The 21,386-nt window shown below is 38.3% G+C and overlaps 1 protein-coding gene across 2 annotated transcripts; it reads left to right on the top strand.

Moving 5' to 3' along the window:
- Nucleotides 1-392: 392 nt before the first annotated feature.
- Nucleotides 393-20,399, top strand: SNAP23 (synaptosome associated protein 23). Of its 2 annotated transcripts, none has more exons than XM_027641831.1 (8): nt 393-508; nt 8,154-8,259; nt 8,852-8,893; nt 10,224-10,272; nt 10,778-10,895; nt 14,312-14,464; nt 14,984-15,128; nt 17,641-20,399. In XM_027641831.1, exons 2-8 carry the CDS (start codon nt 8,203-8,205, stop codon nt 17,704-17,706), a joined length of 630 nt encoding a protein of 209 aa, XP_027497632.1. In that variant the 5' UTR covers nt 393-508; nt 8,154-8,202; the 3' UTR covers nt 17,707-20,399. The 2 variants fall into 2 exon arrangements, with proteins under 2 accessions (XP_027497632.1, XP_027497633.1); XM_027641832.1 differs by having other exon boundaries at nt 415-502.
- Nucleotides 20,400-21,386: the final 987 nt, after the last annotated feature.

Genomic DNA, 21,386 nt, shown 5'->3' with positions numbered 1-21,386 from the left:
CCTTTTCTGCCCTCGTTCTCTACGCTGGTGACAGAAGAGAGTTGACACGCATCGTCCTAATAGAGAGAAATTTAACTGGAGGAAAAGCCTCGCTGATACCAAACAGAGCTATTTCTGCACCGCGCTATTTGCTAACGCGGCTCCGCTCCGCGCGGCCGGACCGCGGGGCACCGCACGGACGGCGCACGCTGCACACACTCTGCATGGACACCGCGCACACCCCGCATGGTACATCCCGCACGGCCCGGGGCGGCGCTCATGTGCCCCAACCCCGCGCGGCGCCATGAGAGGTGTACCGAGGCCTCCCGCGGGGGCGGCTGGTTCCCGCCGCCATGTTGGGAGTGGCGGATGGGCGGTGCCCGCCCTCGCTTCCGGGGGCGGCGGCGGCGCGCGCGGGCGGGCGCTCGGCAGCGGGGGCGGGCGGGACATGGGACCTTAAAGGGGCGGCTGAGCACGGCCCAGCCCGGCTCGGCGGGAGGGAGCGGCGGCGGCGGCGGCGCCGGTGCCGGTAGGTGTGCGGCGGGGCGGGCTTTGCTAGCTCGTAGCGCCCCGGGCAAGGCGGTAACCGGGTGGATTCGGTCCTTGGCCGGTTTCCTGCCGCGTAGCGTCCTGAGCGGGGCGGGCGGGAGCCTCTGTGGGCCGAGGCGGCCTTGGCCCGGCCGCGGTTGCCGGCCGGTCTTGCCTGCACAGTGTAAGGGGGCGGTGGGGACGCGGCGAGGCCGGGGGCGGGCCCGGGCCCTCCAAGCCCCCGCCTCAGCCTTGGACTGCGCCCGTCCCCTCGTGTGTGGGGAGGCCTTGCGGGCTCCCCCCTGCCGGTGGATTTTATTTGCTTGGCGAGAGCCCGTGAATTGAGCTGTTGATAGAATACAGGAGAAAACCCACCCATTGCTGCGTCTTCTTAAACCTACATTGTACCCGGCTGCCTTTGAATTCAGCCGTAACATGTTGTAGTGGTAATCAAAAAGCATCGAACGTAAGCTGTGTTTTGGTGCTTCCCTCAGCTGTACGTCTCGATGGCCTTGGCTCTTCTGGGAAGCTAATAAGAGTCAGCTTTATTTTTCACTTTTTTCCCCCTCTTTTCACTTTCTGTTTCGCACAAGAAGGTTATCAAATCAATACACGTGATTTGACAACCGAAGTAAACGAGCTTAAGAAACTTTGGAAATTTCTTTATGCAACTTCTGTAGCTATTTACCTTCCTCTTTTTTGCTCCCTCAAAAAGGGCAGTATATGCTCAGTGTTTTACAGTGTTAAGGATGTTGTTTTACTTCCCCTTCATAAACAAACCTGATCCTGTTCTGTAGAGAGAACAGCTGTGTAGGGACGTGTATAGGGACAAAGGGAAAGCATCCTGTGGTATTGATTGACTGATGGAATTGAGCAGTTAATTGCTTACTGACATTCTAATAACAAATGCCTGACCTCAGCTCTGCAGTTTTTGAACTGGGTTATTATACAGCACAGTTTGTGTCATTAGAAGAAATGGAATCTGTTATTGTCTGTATGTGAATCAAAGTTTGACTATAAAATTCTGTTGACCAGTAACTAATTTGAAGGAGGTTTCACGAGGCCTTTGCAGGGACAAAAATGAATTGTTGAGATGAGTACAGAACTGAATACACTGCACAGAGGAGGTGGCATTGCTCACGCCCGTTCTTTGTGCTATCGCCTCTGTGCAGTGTGTTCAGGAAGCCGATAAGAAAGCAGGAAGCATGCAGAGTCGTGTCCTGTTCTTGGGCCCTGGCCTCTCCCCCCAGGGTCACAGATGCTTTATTCATTTATCTTGTAGGCATAATCATGTGGAAGAGTACATTCTGGTGCTGATACCTTGTGCTACCCTGCATTATCTGGGCTGAATTTCTAACAAATAGGATAATTGCTTGTGTTAAGGAAGGGTTTTTAAGAAAACAATAACTACATTAGCGATGATGAATTTGAAAGAACAAAAGCCTCCAACCCTAAACACAAAGGTACCTAGCTTGTAAACTGTTTAAATTTTGATCTTTGCAAGCATGTACATACATTTCATAATTAACATTCATGTTTCTAAGAATATTGTTTCATTAATTTTTCTGTCTTCTGGTGAAGCCAAGAGTTTGCTTTATAAGTGAAAGAACTGAGAGCATCCACAATCACCTGAGTCTGTACCAATTCACTGATGGCTAAAAATACAACTCATGGGATTATGTCTTTCAGTCAATTGCTGCAACAGTAGGGTTGTGTCATCACCCAGCTCCTCCTTTTGTGATAAAATGGCATAGGCTGCGTTTCTCAATCTTACTTTTAGATGTACTGGAAAGTAGCTATTCTTTTTTTCCCTGGTATGTATATGAAACATCCCATGAAAGAATTAGTGAATTGGGAATTGTAGGGATTTTAGTATTCTTACTAGTGGCTTATGTTAAAAGGGTACAAGTATTACTTTCTCTTTCTTCTGAAGTGAAGAGATAGTCAAATACTGTTATTTGGAAGTAGAAAGGGTAGGATTCTTTGATATCATGAATTTATAAAAATGAGTAACCTTAATAAGCCTTATGGTTTTGATATTAAAGAGATAATCTTATACCAACTTTCAGTTCTCTCAGCCATTGTCTTCCATGGCAAAAAGTATTATGTTGATTTCTTCTTCTCTCACTTTACTTCCTACTCACAAGAAAACTGTGGATGCCTTACTTATTCTCCCTTTATGGAACCAAAGCACAGTCTACTGTGTGTTATCGATGTTACCAAAACATCTTCAGCAGAAAAAAAACTGAAATGCACAACAATTGGTAAACATTTGTGTTTAGCTTTTAGTTTAGAGTTATTGGTAAAGAAGGAAGAAAATTTTGCGATATTGATTAGAAGCGTATCTTCATAGCAAAGGGGCTGGGTTCGAATAGAGGACCCTCAGACGGTGAGTAAGGGATCAATTTATGGTATGTAGCAAATGTGGATATATGACAAATTTCTGAAAGGTATTCTGCCTGTCAGAGGCACAAAACTGCTGCTTGTTGCAGATCTCCAGCCAGAGATGCAGGACAAAAGTCTTATCACTCAAGGTGGTTTTGTGAAAGTGCAAGCAATCAAAACAATTTATTGGTCTGATGCAAGTCGACTTGTCACTCTTGACAGCCTGCTCCTGTCTATAGTCTTTTGCAGACATGGACTGTGTAACTGGAGTTGAACAAGCACTTTATTAGGTCTTGTAGTGCCCTGCAGTTAATTTAAATTCATAAAGACCAGTAAGGGTTTCAAGTGCTTTGGATAGCACAGCCTGAATGCGTCATGACTATCATAAAGAAAGGAAGTAAGTTGTCTTTTTTCCTAGAGGTAATGAGTTGAGAATTTCTTCTCAACTAGTGCTGAAGAAAAACATGTTCAAGCAGCATGTAAATTGCCTACTATAGCTTATAATACCTTGGAAGTGTATCATAAGCCTAAGAAGATTATTGGTGTTGAAAAACCCTTGAAAACACTGTGCAGCCTCACTGTTGTGCTGGCTTTTGGAACTCGTTTACATTGGGAACTGAGTGTGTTGGCATAGAAAGCTGGCTTCCGGTTTGCAAGTAATTCTGAATGAAAATGAAAACCCTTAGTGGTAGAGAGGAGTATCTTAGACCAGTGAGAGGGACAACAAAAAAAATTTCGTGTTAATTTTTACTGTGTGATCTGGGAAGGTGAGTGGCCAAGATGAATTATGTTGTTGCTGGCTGCATAAAACAGTACTTGGATCTTGAGAGTCTGTCAATTCAAATGCTTTTTTCCCTTCCAGAGGTTTTAATTTGCTTATTTTCAGGAAACCCAGCCAGTGAGCTGCTGTTGGATGAAGTGATACTGCCTTAGCTTTCTGATCACTAGCAGATATTTAGAGTTGAAGATGTGTACATGCAGACAGGTCACTGTGTGTATTGCTAACACTGAATTTGCTGCTATTGCACTACGAAAGTTATGGCTTGGCAGATGTTAGCTCTCAGTTCAATAGTTGGGGTTGGGACAGAACTCTGATTCAACACTTGTGACTGATCCACCTGAAACGTGGCCATGTGAGCAGTGCTTTTCCCAAGCAAAAATTTACCCTGTCTTCTCCCAAGACCACCCTACTGCTAATACAGATATAACCATAGCTCACATCACTCTGTGTCATTCTCCAGTTTTTTTCAAATTAGACAAAGAACCTACTAAAATGCTTCAGCTGCTATATGGGTGTGTTGATAAACCAAATTAAGATCTCTAAACCAGAGATGCTTTAAATGGATCTGGCACCATACCAAAATCAGCTCAAAAGTGCTTGTAGTGTCCTTTATTCTTTTGCAGGAAATATCTTGAGGTTTTAAACAGTTCTGCAAAATCACCCTTGCTTTCTTTTCCTCGGTCATCTCCAGCCTAAGAACTTAACATAGGAGGATGAATTGAAAGTTTTTCACAGTTTTTAGAGGCATGACTAAATGCAGAGTAAGTGGAAAAAATGTATGTGCAGACATAAATCTATTCTCTTTTACCTCACTGTTCCTCTTGTCCAAGAGATAGAAGTAACTTCAGCCGAAACCATCCTTAACTGGCTTGGACAGTAATACCATAACTTTAAAATGCATTATAGTGGTGAGCTTATGGGGTGGCTTAGCCTAACAGGAGTTATGATGAGATAACATTGTGGTTGGAATTGGGATTTCAAGGAACTTTTTCTGCCCTCACAATCTCCAAAATAAAATTAGATTATTATGATTTGCAGGTCATGCATTTTTTCCTTGTTGCTCTTGTTTCACAATGAATCTTCCTTTTTTTATATGAATGTGTTGTAGTCTTAAATTTCCTGGTAGAAAAGTTTCATGAGGCCCATTACTTCATGAAGATGTATTTTTGTGGCAAGTTTAGTTTTGCATAGTCTGTAGGTGCCAGGCCTTCCTATGTAAGGGGCAGAGGGAGACTTGTACTGAAATGGGTTTAACTTTAATCCTTGCAGGTTGGTAACTGAGTAAATACTGCAGAATACTTTTTGATAATGAAAAGTAAATACAGCTGACATCACATCCTTCTTCAAAGGAGTTTTACTTTGTATTTAGGCACATTAGTTACTTGTTTAAAATTTGCCAGTCTAGAGAGAAAATAAACTAAAATAGCGGACTGTTGTTCCATTATAGTTATGAAGTCTCATTTGGGGCTGTCCTCTTTTTTCACGTTGGTTACTTTGTGGTTAGGATTTTTAAAATGGAAGGAGAGGGAAAGGAAAACAATTAGGCATTGAACATGGATATTAAAATAAATGCTTGCCTTGGCAATTATCATAATAAAAATACATGTTAGGTACACTTTAGCCATATCAAGTTTTTTTGTCTGTATATTTTGTCTTTATTGAGTAATCTTAATGCCTTGGATACAGAACCATTTTGTCATATACCATTAACTTAAGAGCTGGATACCTCAATGGGTGCTTCGATTCCTCAGCAGAAAGATGGGGGAATGAGTATCCTTTATGTATGTATACTGTGTTCTGTTGGAATAGCTGAGTTATTTCAATACAAATGATGTCATCTTGGGTGTTGTAACTTCTTTAGAGATATCTTGCAGTAAAGGCACATACTATGTTCAGCTGTTCCAATTAGGCATGCAAATATCAAGTGTGTATTTACATCTCTGGAAACAGGCTTTTTTGGAAATGTTTGGTTTCTTTTAAATTACTGTTGTGTGCTTTTTTGACTGTTTTAAACTGCTGTATGGTGAAAAGTCTTTTTACTGCCTAGAGAATGTCTTTTTCTATTCTGCTTTATGGCACTAATTGCCCTCTGCAGAGCTACTGTGCAGGTTATGTGTGGGCTTACAAAAGCAGTGCTGCAAACTAATGGGAATAAAACTGGCTTTTTGGAATCTAACACATTGGGTTTGGATGTTCAGTTTTAAACAGAAATTATAATCAAACAAATTCAAAGAAATGCTTTCTTGAGCCTGTTTTAAGAAGAAAATGCCATCTTGTTTTGCATAGCTCTAAAGACAATGGCTGAAAAGTGAAGGCAAGTAAGGTTGCTGGGAAGTATAGAGAAAGAAGAGTTCTCTCATTGTTCTCAGTGTCATAAGACCTTAAGAAATTATCAGAAAAGACTAGAAAATAGCTGTACCCTATTATCCACGATAAAAGATTGTCAGAACATTTATCTCTTAACCAAGTGTTCTGAGTGGTTTTACTTAGCTTCCTCGCACATAGGTCATTTGTCTTTGCAGTTATGTGAAATATTGTTTTAGAGTATGGTTTCGTTTCACAAGAGTCAAAACACTATGTGTCCAAATATGAGCATCAGAAGATAAACACATGCTTACCTCAGCTTTGAGGAATCCTGGATTTTCTCTGTCTGCTATGTGGAAGGGTTTTTTCCTCTACATCTTGCAGCCGTATTTCTTCAGCGTTAGATCAATTTATAAACAGTTTCAAGACCAAATACCATTGATTTAAGGGGAAAGTGGAGGAGTGCTGTGGGTTTCCATAGAACTTCTTGCTGACTGGCAGTGGAACTATTCAGGAAGATGTGAGCAAGCTAGGGGAACACAAAGCTTGTCTGTCAGCTGTTAGAACTGGTTTGCTGATGACACAAAGCTGGGTGGAGTGACTGAGGCTTCAGAATGCTGTGTAGCCCTTCAGAAGGACCTGGGCAGAGATGAACTGTCTGAAATTCAACAAAGGCAAATGCAGGGTCCTGTGCCCAGGGAAGAATAACCCTCTGCACCAGTGCAGGCTGGGATCTGACCTTCTGGAAAGCAGCTCTACAGAGAAGGACCTGGGGGTCCTGGTGGACAACAAGCTGTCCATGAGCCAGCAGTGTGTCCTTGTGGCCAAGAAGGCCAATGGTATCCTGGGATGCATTAGAAGAGCATTGCCAACAGATCGAGGGAGGTGATTTTGCCACTCTATTCAGCCCTGATGAGGTCACATCTGGAGTCCTGTGTCCAGTTCTGGGTTCCTCAGAACAAGAGAGATATGGAGCTCCTGGAGCAAGTCTGGTGGGGGGCAACAAATTGAGGGGCTGGAGCATCTCTCATACAAGGAGAGGCTGAGGGAGCTGGGCGTGTTCAGCCTTGAGAAGAGATGACTGAGAGGGGACCTCATCAATGTTTGTAAGTGTCTGAAATGCAGGTGTAAAGAGGAAGGATCCAGGCTCTTCTCTCGGTAGTGCCAAACAATAGGATGAGAGGCAATGGGCAGAGACTGATGCACAGGAAATTCCATCTGAATATGAGGAAGAACTTCTTTACTGTGTGGGTGACTGTGCGCTGGAACAGACTGCCCAGAGAGGTTGTAGAGTCTCCCTCACTGCAGATATTCAGAACCCTCTGAATGCAATCCTGTGCAGTGTGTTTTTAGGATGACCCTGCTTGAGCAGGGAGACTGGACAAGATGACCCACTGTGTTTCCTTCCAATGTTACCCTTACTTCTGAACTTCTGTGATTTGGTGGCAAATACTTGTGTTTTCAAGCAATTATCTAATGTCAGATACAACTTCAGACACTTTCTGGTTTAGTGTGTTACTGTTATCTTATTTGTGTCAAAAATGGATTGGTAGTTCCTCTGTCAACTAACATAAATAGGACAAAGTTGAGTGGGAATGGTTTGATAGCTAACAGTACATGAAGTAGCTCTTCATGTGATTTGAGGGATTCACCATACCATAACAACTACTTCTGGAGTGTGACTGGAATCATTTTAGGTGGTGTTTTATCTATCAAAATGTTTCCCCTTCTTATGACTCTTGAAATCCCTCAATGGGAATGGAAAGAACACTTAAAACTTATGCTAGTAACTTAAAGATCTTAATGAATTTGTTTCTGGATTACTGGGCAAACCCATGTGCTTTTCCAACATGGGAAAACTTGTTATTTTAAGACCTAATTTCCTTATTTATTTTTTTTTACCTTAAAATAACAATAGAGTTTTCAAAAACTGTTTTGGAACCCAAGTCTTGGAAAGGAAATTATTGGATATACCAGTTGTTCCTGTATTTCTCCTAGCTCCTAAGTTAGGTCATATCAGCTGAATAATTATTTTAGTGTCTTCTAGTCCTAACTAGGTGTTGTACTAAGCAGAATGAAGTGTGTAGGCTTTCATTCTTTGAACTACCTTCTAGTTTCAACTCTAAATACTGATGAAAGGATAAATATGATGCTTAACTGGTATCTCTTGTTACAGGGGGAAGATTCTCTTTAGCGTGATTACTTACAAGTAATATTACCTCATCATGGAAGAACTATCACCAGAAGAAATTCAGCTGAGGGCCAACCAGGTCACTGATGAGGTAAATATTGTAGGAAGATATCTAGGATTACAATACTTACCTGATGAAATTAGAATATCCTTTTAAAAATAGGCAGACCAGGGTACTGATTCTGCAAGGGTATAGCTGAATGTTTTAAATTTTCACTTTACTTGGCTAATACTGGAGTGAAGACTACTCCTAAAAATAAGAATGAATTTAAACTTCTGAACTGTAAAGTCACCTGCCTGACTGAGCACTGATCACCCACCCACTCCTGACTACAGAGACACAATGCAGGTTGAGTACCTACAGGATTGTTAGTCATATTGATACTTCATGACTTTCTTATTTAACTAAAATCGATTTGAATATATCTCCTTTTATAATGACTTTTCAATGGGATAAGCAAAGTACTAGCAAGGACTAAAAACCAAGGAAAAAAAGTAATGTGCTGCCAATATGGCTGTATTGTAGCGTGTATTAGATATAAACAGGTTGATGAACCTTTGTATACTCATTGCCTTGCTACAATGAACTGATAAAGAAGACTTTCATACACTGAGATTGATATATAGATAGATAAAAATATACACAGAACATTAATGCACTCATTTTAAAATTCTCTTTGTAGTCTTTGGAAAGCACAAGGAGGATTCTTGGTTTGGCCATTGAGGTAAGGAAAAGCTTTAGAATTCCCTCTGGATTTAAGTATAAGAAGCAACATGTTAACTGTCACAGTTAGATTAATCAGCTTTTTGTCTTTCTCAAGACACACGTCAGTAGAAGTTGCTGCTTTAATTCAGTAGTAGAGTTGGAATGACTTAAACTTCATGAATTTCACATTATGTCAGAAGGGTTGATATCCTTTTTACCTGTTTTCCTCTTAAACAAAATTACTTAATCTCCAAATGCTACAGATCAGTTATAAAAAGTCTATGATGGTCAGTTATGACTTTGTCGCTTGCTTCTTTCATTTGTCTTTTAGCTCACTTTACCTGTGAACAGTGTGAAAATGTCTCACTTTGAGGACAGTAGGGCTTTATTGGGTGGAGTAATAGAGAGCAGGGCTGCTTTTGGTTCTAAACAGAAGTAATTCTACATACACCTTACAATCTGTTCATCAGTTTTAACTTTAAAGATAACACTGATGAAACTCTCAACGCCCTTGTACATGACTTGAACCAAATCTGTATTTTGGGTTTATCTGAGTGAAGTTGTATGAGGAATCTATTCCCCTGTGCTGTTTTGGCTTGCTGAAGATGCTGCTGTTACCAGTGAGGCATTGGAATCAGCATAACCTGATGAATAACTCTCTAACACAAATGTGAAGTACATGTAATGAACCAACAAAAATTTCTCTTGATATCATAGTTTGGTGATTCATTCTGTGCTACCAGTTTAAAGTAAAGCACGGGTGCAACTTGCATGCTAGATTCAAGACTTTGAGCCAGCAAAGAGCTGTATTGTAGTATATTCCTCAGTGTGGATTTCTTTTGCTTCATGTTCTAAAACTAGTGATCATTCTCTTCATGATCTCTTGTGCTGAATTCTCAAGAATGGTTATGCAGGCTTTGTTTTGCTTTCTTCTCTTCTGGCTTCCAAGACTCAAGGCCTTGTCAGCCCTATTGAAGGGTGTAGGTATAAAGAACAAACTCAATGCTGCTTCTCAAAATGAGGCATAGCTAGGTCTACCTTTTTAGCTCGATGTTGTCATAGTTCAATATGATTATTTCAATAAATTTTATCATCTTGTAATGTAAAAAAACAAAGCCAAACCCTCACAAAAGCACCACTAACTGAGATAGGTGAGATGCTTATCAGCCTGTTTCACTAACATAGGATCTAATTTGAAACTTTAAATAGCTTTACTACAGAAATTATTTCTAGCACAGTGTTTTATTATAAACTTGGCTGGATTATCCAATTTACTATGAAGACCTTCAGATTTTGCACTGCTGTGTTGAAATCTGGTTTTATATCTTCAACTAAATTTCTTTCTGCAGTCCCAGGATGTTGGCATCAAAACTATTACCATGCTAGATGAACAAGGAGGTAAGTTGTTCCTTCTTCCTCTCTAACACTAAAAGTCATTATTATGACTGTAAGAAAAAAATCATCATTCAAGAGCTGTTGCTGAAACTAAAGGTTTCTTAAAGACTACTTATGTGAAAATGAGATTTGCTAGTTGGTTTTTCACAAGTGTTTGTAGTATTTAAAAGAGGTTTTAAAGTAGTTCAGAGATGTTAGTTACAATGTAATACAGAAGCTACTTCTTTCCACCATCCCATGAATGTAACTGTGTGCATTTATTTTAAAAGCAGCAAAATAAGTGCTGGTCTAAGGATAAGGAATATATTTTTCATGTAGTAAACAAAACTTATCACTTAATATTTATCTTAAAAAAAAATCCTAGAAGGCAGGAAAGAAAATAGGCTTTAGTCTTGGTATAAAGATAGAACTGAAACTTGTTAAGTTCCTGCTTCAAAGAAATGTTAATATTCCCCACCCTCATCTTCCCCCAATCCATGTTTATTCAGGTTACTTGTTTCTTTCCTAGAACAACTAAATCGCATAGAAGAAGGCATGGACCAGATAAATAAGGACATGAGAGAAGCTGAAAAGACACTGACAGAGCTCAACAAATGTTGTGGGCTCTGTGTCTGTCCTTGTAACAGGTCAGTTATATTGGTACTTGGGTCTGAAGTTGTAGAATATTCCCAGTAGCTGCTGTACTGGGAGATGTTCACTAATAAAAGAGCTAATTAAAAAATGCTAACAAAGTTGATTCTTTTGGTTTGTAGAGCTGCACCCTTATAAAACTGTATAAGAGTAGCTAAAGCTTACTTGCATCTAACCATATGTTGTGCCCCTTCCACTGTAAATATAGCTGCTGTATAACAACCTCCCCAATTGTGCCTTAACCTCCTTAAAGCTGATATTTAGTGGAATACTATCAATGTCCATGCAAATGAGACCAAATAGGACTGCAAATAAATATGTAAGTACCTGCCTCTGAGAAATTTGACTCCAAAAGTCTTTTTTTCACAAAAGTGCTTTTGTACTAACTTAAAAGCAAGAAAGCTTATTTTTTGGGGAAGGAAAGTAATATTGGTTCTCTAGGCATTTAGAAAACATTCATGCTTTAGGGAGGGTGAGAGTAGGAGAATAGGAGAACAGAACAGACATTGATGTTAAAGCTTTAATCTTTTCAATAATGGCTATATAAACTCTTGCAGACCTGCTTCACACTACCTTTATAACATCACTGTTATGGCTACCATATCCAAGTCAATTGAGTAATCTTGTATGGCACTTGATTTGTACTTTTAAACACCTAAACAGCCTGAACAATGATCAGAATTATTTTTTGAAGGTGTACTAGCTTTACCTTTAAGCAGCGTGTCAAATTGTTTTGAGTGAATTGGAGTTGATCATATTTCTTCCAGATGGAGAAATAAATTGAGTGTGGTAACTGAAATGAATAGTGTGTGTATTTGTCGTTTTTTTGCTCTTTAGCATGAACAAAAAAATCTTATTCAACTGGGAGGCAGCAGAAGTTTAGATAGAGATTCCTTGGAGTGGCTGAGTCTGGTTATCCAGGAGAATACTTTGAGGATCATTTAGGATAGATATGAATGTGGCTTTTAAGACTGAAAGTCCTAGAGGTTGAGGCCCTGGAAAAGACAGAGTTCTGGCCTGACCTCTGGATAGGTATGCTTCCTGCTTTATATTAGTTGGACAAGCTGGTAGACTTTGAGCATTTTGGCACACTCAGTCTTTGTTTTCTGTAGTTGATAGTCTTATTTCACTGAAGCTAAGCAGCTTATTGACACTGAGCAAGCTTAGAATTTGTGAACTCTTGTGGCACTCCAAGTACACAGATAACAAGAAAAGAAATAAGAGTTATGTACCAAATGGACTGTAATGTGCAGAAAAAAAAATCTACCAGATAAGTAGAGGGCAGTGCAGAAGAAGAAACAGTGAGTGTCTTTAATATATCTACTGGTACATCAATCTTTCTGTCAATACCGGAATTATTTGTCAACCAGTTATCTCCAAAGCTTTTCATTTTTTTCATGAGCATAAAGCTAAATCGGAACACTTGTTGAATTAAATATTGCTTTTCTAATTTCTCCTAGGCTTAGATTATGTATAAAAGCTTTCTAAAAACACAATACTGGCAGTACTGTTTTACAATCTGTGTACTAATAACAAGTTGCCTGTTTGTTGGTCTTTACTATTCTTTCTTCTCCATTCTTTCCTCCATTCTCTTCTAACACTGACGCTTGCTTTCTAAAAATGAAGACTAGGATAAGAAGCTGTATTCACTTAAACTGGTGAAAGTGGATTTTAGGACAAGGTCAGTCTTAGTAGTGCAGATGCATATTTAACCAGCTGTCTGAAGTGATGCTTCTGTTGTCTTTGTGCTTGCATGTGCATGATGTCTGTCTGCATGCAGGTCTCCTTATGACTGATGTATTGTAATACTGATGTGAATAGAAAATACCCATTACTACAGAGGGGTAGTAGTTATAGAAATGTGAACAACTGCTTGAGCTCTTGCTGGTATGGCAAGTTGTATAAATAGCTTTAGTTTTACAGAAATGAAACATGAGAGAAGTGAACATATGAAATGTTCAGTTGAATTTGAAAAACAGCTCTTAAAAACAGGTGGTGAGAAATTTTGTTCTTAACTGTGTTTAGGTCGAACAATGCTATTTCTAGCTGTCTCCTTCAGATGTGAAACTAATTTTCAGGCCGCTTGTTTTTTGGTAATAAAGTCCTTACAGTTGCCTCTGAGACCTAAGACTTTACTTATCCAGAAGCAAATCATGCAAAGTTCTCCTGCTGTTGTGGCTTTACTATGAAAGAGATTAAAACATAATGCTCAATCTAGTTGCTGTAAACCTAAAGAGATCTGTAAGCTTGTGTATGTACAAAGAGCTAGAATTGACTAGTTTGGGTTTCTTTAGGGTTTTGCAAGGTCAGCACTTCAATTGTGAACCGACAAGTGATTCCATTTCTTCCCCTTTGTGTATTCATTCTAGATTACTTTTTGTAGGATCTGACCTGTGAAACACCATTTCCCATTTCAAATACATAAATGCCAGTAGAATTAGGGAAATATTTCTTCATTGCAGTGAATTTCACAACACTTCAAATGTATAACATCTGGGCTGCTGAAAGGCACTGTATCTATAGAAATTGATTACAGGTAACTGTAAAGTTAGATGTACTGAAAGACACTACAGATTCCCTTCACAGGCTTTTAAAGAAGCAGAAAAGTGGCAGTGGAATCTGGATTGTCTAGCTTAAACCTGAAAATGCCAGAAAACAAGGTGAACATGAGAATATTCTTCTCAAAATGAGAACTGACCCCAATTTAGATCAGTTATTTTTGTGTTATATTTTCTTTCCTTCTTGCTTTTGTGGCTCTGTGATTCCTGAGACTGCTTTGTGCCAGTGTGCTTTTAATTTTTTTTTTCTTATGAATTATGTGATAGAAGTAAAATGGTAAGTTGTTTTGATTTAATGGAGTCAGTACAATTGAATTGCATAATGCATTAGCTATTTAAATATGATTACTGTTATTTTATAATCAAAATTACCCTGAGAAACATTAAAAAGAACGACTTGGAACAGAAAGTGTTTTATAAAAACCTATAGTGATTTATGGTTTTCTTGCATAGTATAGCTGTTTGTGTTTTGAGGAAGTTTTTTCACTCATCCCCATTTCTTCCTGAAAAGTAATCAATCATGATTGATTATACTAATGCCTGTTGTAAGTGCAACTTCATCTTGTGACATGTAAGCCTTCCTGCTACTGTCATAAGCTTCTGTCTCCTGGTGAAGTATATTACTTTAATTCTTGTGTTAAAGCTTAAGATCACATTAATCACTGTCCTTAGTTGTGTTTGTACTATCAAGATATGAGAAATCGTATTATATAGATGAGGCTTTATCCATACAAAACTAAATCTCTTTAAGGCATGAGACAAATGTTTCTGAAAACCCTAGATTAATACTGAATTTCGGTCAGGAAGCCATATTTCTGAGGTAGTCATTCAGATTTCTTATCTTTCTGGAGTAGGACAAAGAACTTTGAGGCCAGCAAGGCGTATAGAGCAACCTGGGGAGATGGAACGGAGAACTCAGCAGATCATGTGATATCCATGCAACCAAGACGTATAAACCAGCAGCAGCCTCAGACTTCTGGAGGACCAAGTGGTGGATATATTACAAGGTTTGCTTGTTCATATTTCTTAGTAGTTATCAGCTTCTTTCAGTTGCATTTTAGGTGAAGTTGTTAAATAGTAAGTTGAAGGAGTTGTTATAGCTTGGAAAGGAGATGGCAGACACCTATGCTGTCGGTATTGTAGCGCTCATCTTACACTTTTTTTCTTTTTAATAGTGGTGATATTATCAGTCTATTTCTGGATGTGAGGACTATAGAGCTTAGTGCTCAGTTATTGAGGGGACTCTTAAAAAAAAGAAAAGACTCTCTTAGTGTAAAGTGTATTTGTGATAAACTCATGCCTTAAAATTCCTCTGTTAGCTAGTATTTTAATTTTTAAGGCTATTTTTGTAATAATGGCTAGCTTAGCACCTTTTTTTGGTAGATACTTGCTTGGAATGCAGGGGGCTTTGAAAGGGGAAAAACATACCTTGCCTTGAATACATTGTGTAACAAAGTCCTATTAGACTAAATCTAGAGTAAAGCAAGTTCTTGATTCTTGAAACTTTACCTTAATTACTTGAACAGAATAACAAATGATGCCAGAGAAGATGAAATGGATGAAAATCTTGCTCAAGTGGGAAACATTCTTGGGAATTTGAAAAACATGGCTTTGGATATGGGCAATGAAATTGATGCCCAGAATAAACAGATAGACCGGATAAACGTGAAGGTAAGTGTCAAAGGTGTTCTCTGCTTTCAGCTTAGAGGTTGTAACTGAGAAGTTACGAGGAATGTGCTACTGTCCTATCTATCTGTGTTTGCAGTAAATATGCATTAAGGTTATACCACCCTCTAGGTTGCAGTGATTTCAATGGGAAATATACCTTGATGTTTGGGTAAGTAGTGGAAGATTCAAATGCTTCAGAGTGTCAGGAAACCTAAATATACAGCATATATACAAGTTACTACTTACTCTGGAAACAAATAAACTTGATGGGATCAAAAGGAAAAACATTTACTGGAGGTATAACTGGGGGATTGTTGCTTGCAGGAAATCTTTTATGCAGTAGGGAATAGGTATTTTTAAAAATAGGAAGGTTCTTCTGGAATTTCTAAAAAGTCACTAGAATAATTAAATATAAAATAAAACAGGTAATTCATTGCCCTAATTCTTGGGGACAAATTAATATTGGGGCTGAGAAGACTTTGGAATAATGAGGTTTTTAGGTGCACAGGGACATGGTCTGCCTTCATCTGCCCATGAAGTTAGTCACAGTAAATTTCTTTTTTTATTACTTTATATTACTTAAATATTAGATTCCCCAAACAGATTAAGCATATATAAATGTTTGGCAGAAAGGGGTGTCTTTCAAAGGGAAACTCAATGAGTATTTTAGGCCTATTTTAGAAATGCCTATATTAAAAGTTCTCTTACAAACACTCTGGTTTAGAAATGAAAGCTTTAATGATTAGTGTATATTAAAGACTTCAAAAAGCAGCAGTGAATACAAATTCCTGTACAATTTTAGTATTAAGACAAAATGGGAAGTTTAAGAATCTCAAAGTTAAAAATCTCACCGAAATGTGTAGTAGAGTTAAAAGCAAGATAAATGATGTTTTCTCAAATATACGAAGCTAGTTTGACAAAAATGCTGGTTGTACTTGTGTCAGCATTTCAATTTTGTCTAGTAATTAAGGGGTTGTTGTATTGATAAGGCAAATCAACATGATTCTATGGAGGATGCTTTAACTGTCTTATGCTGTTCTTGAAATTGTAGATCTGATTATCAGGTAAAAAAGTCAAAACATTTTAAAGTATGCTAGAATATTCCTTGGACTTTAAAATTAGGTGGGAAATTCTTACAACTTATAAAGCAGACTAAAAATTGCCTGGTCAAATGAACTGCAAGTAGGAATTACTGGTTTTAGCAATAGTGTTTCTAGTAGATTAAAGCACCTGGTTTTGGCCTGATGCTTTTTTGCTGTAGTGGTCTGAAAAAATCTTACTGATCAAGTCTTACTAATTCTTAAAATATGATTGTATACAAGTTAGAATTGCTTTACAGAACACAGTGAAAATGAAAGTGCAATTCCTGGCTTTGTGACTAGCAACCTGTGTCAGGATAATTAAATTAATCCTTTTCTGTTGATAACTTTTTTAATCTAGTGAACAGTATGGAAACTAAATCAAAATACTCAGTGTAAATCTCCAAAGGACAGTATCATATAAAGAAACAAAAAGCAATATTAAGCTTAACTTCAGAATAGAGTTGATGCTTTTTTTTTTTTTTCTTTTTTTAATTCTAACTCATCTGGAAATAAAACTTGACTAGGTGACTTCTGGTAGTCTGCAGTGGTGTGCAGGATTCCTAATCTGAATAAACCTGTAATGAAACTTATGTTATTGGCTTTTTCTTAGAAGCAGATCTAGTAGTTAGATGGATGTGTTTCTGAAGTGTTGTTGGTCTCACTTTTGTATAGTAGATTCTTGCCCCTCCCTCTACCCTTGACCTGAAAGGCAGGAAGGAGAGAAAAGGAGGGAAGGACTTGAACTGCAGATGTCCTTTTGCCAGCCATTTGCAGTGTGAAGTTGTGAAATAGCTAATACTTGGCACAGGTAGAACTTCTTAGGAGTTCCTCTAATGATGAGGACATTCTCCACTGCAGGCTGGATAACTGAGGAATTATTTCAAAGCTCCTTATCATACCTTTCAATAAAACTGTATTTTGACACTTTTTCAACCTAGATGTTGTGAGCTGATTTTTGATGCTTTATGGTAGTAAAACAATAATAAAGAGCTTTTTTTGTACAAATACCATATTCTTATGACACTAGGACACTGGAGGGTGCGTGAATGAAAACCAGGGATTTGTGCTAAGCAAAATAGTTCTGACTTTATGCCAGGTCTACTTTTAACTATTACTTCTAGTTCAGAGCAACTTTGTTGCTCTGTAGAGGTCCTTAAGATGTCCAAAGACTTGGAGAGAGGGAATTTTCATCTCCTTATTTTGTTAATATTGTTCCTGACCAGCTGAGGCAAGCTGCTGTTTTGAAAGTCTACAGCTAAAGAGTAAAAACTATTTCTCCTGATTTTGTTTCTGCCAAAATTGGCAGCATATACTGGCTTCCCTTCTGTCTACTGCAGTGATAATACCTTGGAATTCAGAAGTTCATGTCAGTTTGAATTTTTAAACTGTTTTGCATGGAGTCTGCAAATGATGTATGAATTTCTCTCTTTCAGGCTGATACAAACAGGGACCGCATTGAGCAAGCCAACATCAGAGCCAAGAAATTAATTGAGAATTAAAACCTGCTGTCATCGTTCAATGACATTGTCTCTCCAGCTGCAAACCACCATATTCATGGATCTGTGAAACTTCTATTCTTTAATAAGAGGGGCTGGGAAAAATGAAGCAGTAACTTTCTATAGTAATTAATTTTCTCTTATTGCTTCATGTAAACATGGCTTTGATTCAAAGCATCCAACTTCCTTCTACTCATCTGCCTTCACTTCCTCTTTACTGCTCAGGGCTAAAAGTATTAGGGCTTTGAGAATCTTCTTGCATGTTTTATTCCTCCTCCCAGTTTTTCTTTTTTTTATTTTTTTTTTTTTTAAATTTCTTGCACCGAAAATACAGTCCTTTTATTGAAGTTGAACAAGCAGGGGTAACCTGAATTCACAGTTGTGGAAAGTTGGAGAGGGCACTTTGCACTGTTTGAAATACCTCATAAGTTGAGTGTCTTCACTAAAATAGGGACTTGGTGAACATTGTCTAACTTGTATCTCTAGCATGCTAACCATAGCTTTACAATCCAAACCACATGACTGGTTTGGGGTTGAGTTTGTGGATCACAAAATTGAAGAGGCCCATTACTTACAGCTTGTGGGTTGAGGGCTTTAAAACACTTCCTAACCACATGAACTTTAAGGTAATGGTAACTGGAGGGATATAGAGGTTTCCATTTCTTTACTGTAAATTGGCATCACTTTGGAGGCCATGACTAGGAAATCATGCTGCATTGTTCTGATATTTGTTGTGCGTGTATATATATGCCTGATCTAAACCCTGTGCACACGTGAGTAGAAGAAAATAAAACTATCTCCCTAAAATATTTATTTGATGGAAATTTTTACACCCCTCATCTGAAAGTTAACTTCTAAGTGTTTGAATGATGCATCTAAACTGGAAGAAACTGAGTAGAAAAGCATGCAGATCTCTTGCATCCCATATCTTATTCTCTTTTGGCCAGTTTTCACTGGAGTTCAGTTTATGCCTTTCTCCAGTACAAAATAGTGACTGAAATCTGGTGCAGAGTTTGCTGTCAGCAGTGACTTTGGGAATACTTTTTAAACCTATCAAAACTTCTTTGTCACAGGTCTGGAGGAAGAAGTAGCCATTTATGAACTGTATGCTAGTTCTAAATAAACTAGTTCTAAATAGATTCCTGACTGGTTTATTATTGCAGATATTGGGACTGGCAATTGGAAATATTACATGTCTAAGTTACTTGCAACTAAAAGTTCTTGTTCTATTGCAGAATAGAGGAGTTTCTGACCAGGTGAGGTGAAGCTCTTTCCTATGAAGAAAATCATTGTGGTTTTACTGTAATATAATTAGATTTATTTCCAGAATTTTTCTTTAAATCTTTATAGTAATTAAATTGCAAGTGGCTTATATAATTTTAACTCCACCTAGCTATATACTATGCCTGTTTTACAGTTGAAAGTGATGCTTTGGAGTAACCCATGATACTCAGTGTAGGATGGCAAAAATCTTCAAACCAAATTGATTGGAGGAATAATTAAAACTAATAGGATTATGGAGTGTTTTTTTGGGAGGACAGTCTACAGGTATCCTGTAGCCACTAATATTGAATCCCAGGGCTAGAGATGACACTAATCCATTGAAATGTTTAGACAGTGTTAAGTATTTTGTTTTCTTTATAGCAGAAATACAGTCAGTATTAGTGGTGTATTTTCAGTTCACTCCCAGCACAACTTGATATTTCAAGAAAAAAACCAAAATCAGCAACCACACACACACAAAACTCAACAAAAACCTAACCAAACAAAACAGAAAAACCCAAACAGCTGACCAAAGGATGAAACAGCTGCATGTAATAAATAGGCCAGTGGCAGTTTGCCTTATGTGAAGAAGGTGAAGTCATTTTTAGGGCATTAGGTACTTCAGTACTGTGGATTGGCTCCTGTCTAGCTTCCAGTAATTGTTGGAAAGCCAATGAATTTCAAAAGCTTACTAGTTGCCCAATCAGTAAATGAAGATTATATGCTTAAAACCCAAGTAGCAAAGAAGTACTTTTTAAGAACGTGGCGTAGTAAACTTCAAAGAACCACCTACCTAAGAAAGTGTAGGGAATTTTGGATGAGGTTTTTTTTTTTCCTTCTTACAAACTTCATGTTAACTGAAGGATTATTTGCTGCTAGTTGTGAAAGCAAAGTATACATTATTTGTCTTCCTGGAACAGAAGACTGAAGTGATTACCTTTATTCTGCTTACACAATGCAAACCTGCTCTGTAGCATTTGAACATTCCAAACATTGGAATGTTTTTCTCCCTTGCCACTACAAGTCCGTATTCTTGACTCACCTGAGCTCTAACAACAAATTAACACATTGGCTGACAGAACACTGTGATGGGTATATCAGAATTGTAATATTGCAATGAATACCACACAAGGAAATAATTTCTGAGACTCTGAGCTTGAGTATTAGCGGAGCATCGATACTATTTTCTGATCTGCAAGAACCAAATCCGTGAGGGAGTTGGTGCCTTTATGTTAGTGAACAACACAGTCTGCTACTTGGATTGTCTTACTGTTGTCTATAGAATAGATGCCTAATTTCCGTATCTATGGTATGAAATCAACCCTTGTACATCTTTGTATGTCTGAATGCTATTAAGAATGAAGGCTTACAGTTTCTGCTTTTGATTGTTAAATTATATATTGTGCACAAAAATACATACTTTTATAACTGAATGTGTTCTAAAATTATTTTCTCTTAAAAATGTCGTCGTTTAGTTTCCTGTCCTTGAAAAACTTGGCAGAAGTAGTTGCTACTATGCAACTAGGAAGTTTCTCTTCTATTTTTATTTCACAGAATAATACTAACAAAGTATAAGGTGTGGTTGGGAAGAGAGGAATATTGTGAACTTTAAGAGTCTACTTTGGATCCCTGTGTAATCAACATCTCCAAGCTTCAAACTATGAAATGTGTCTATCTCTTTGAAAGACTGCAATTTGACATGGGTGTATACTTCAGGATGATAAAGAAACAAAAAATACCTTTAAAACTTTCCAGTCAAGTATCAGTAACAGATGCCTAGAATATACATAGTCCAGTAGGTAAAATCTAGTGATTTAACATGCCAATGCAATTTCACTTGTGAGGCAATTTAGTTTATATTTTCTCTAATATGTAGAGCTTCAGATTCCCAGAATGCTCTTAAAGGGGAGTAGGTGTGGGGGAAAACACAGACTTTTGACTAGCAACAGTTCTGAGCTGCAAGAGAGAGTAGCCTACCTGGGAAGGGCTTGGAAAAAGTACTTCTAATATAGTATATTACTAATATAGTAACTAGAAAAAAAAGACTAGGAACAGCCTGCTTTCGTAACTATTCTAAGCAGGCAGCACATGTCCAGGGGTGCACTTAAATGGCAATAATTGGTAAATTCAAGCTAGTCTATGCCTTGACGAAAGACCAATCTTAACACAGCAATAGCTACAGTATGAATTGCAGCACGTGCTGCTTGTGCAGCCACCTGCAGAATTTACCTCTGTGAAGGCTAGATGGTGAAACAATTCACTGTTTACACGATGCAGTTACTAAGCTGCTAATTCACCTTTGCTGCACTTGAAGCAATGCTGTGTCTAAATGCTGTTTGAATAGATGGATGATGTGTATCTTACTGAAATGGAAAATTGGAGAGCAAAAGGTCTGAAATAAAATACATTAATGGTTTACT

This window comes from Corapipo altera, unplaced genomic scaffold, assembly GCF_003945725.1.
Source record: "Corapipo altera isolate COAL_440 unplaced genomic scaffold, ASM394572v1 23b, whole genome shotgun sequence".
NCBI classification, from domain to species: domain Eukaryota; kingdom Metazoa; phylum Chordata; class Aves; order Passeriformes; family Pipridae; genus Corapipo; species Corapipo altera.
The sequence above is the reverse complement of the archived record's forward strand: the minus strand, read 5'-3'. Positions and strand labels throughout refer to the sequence as shown.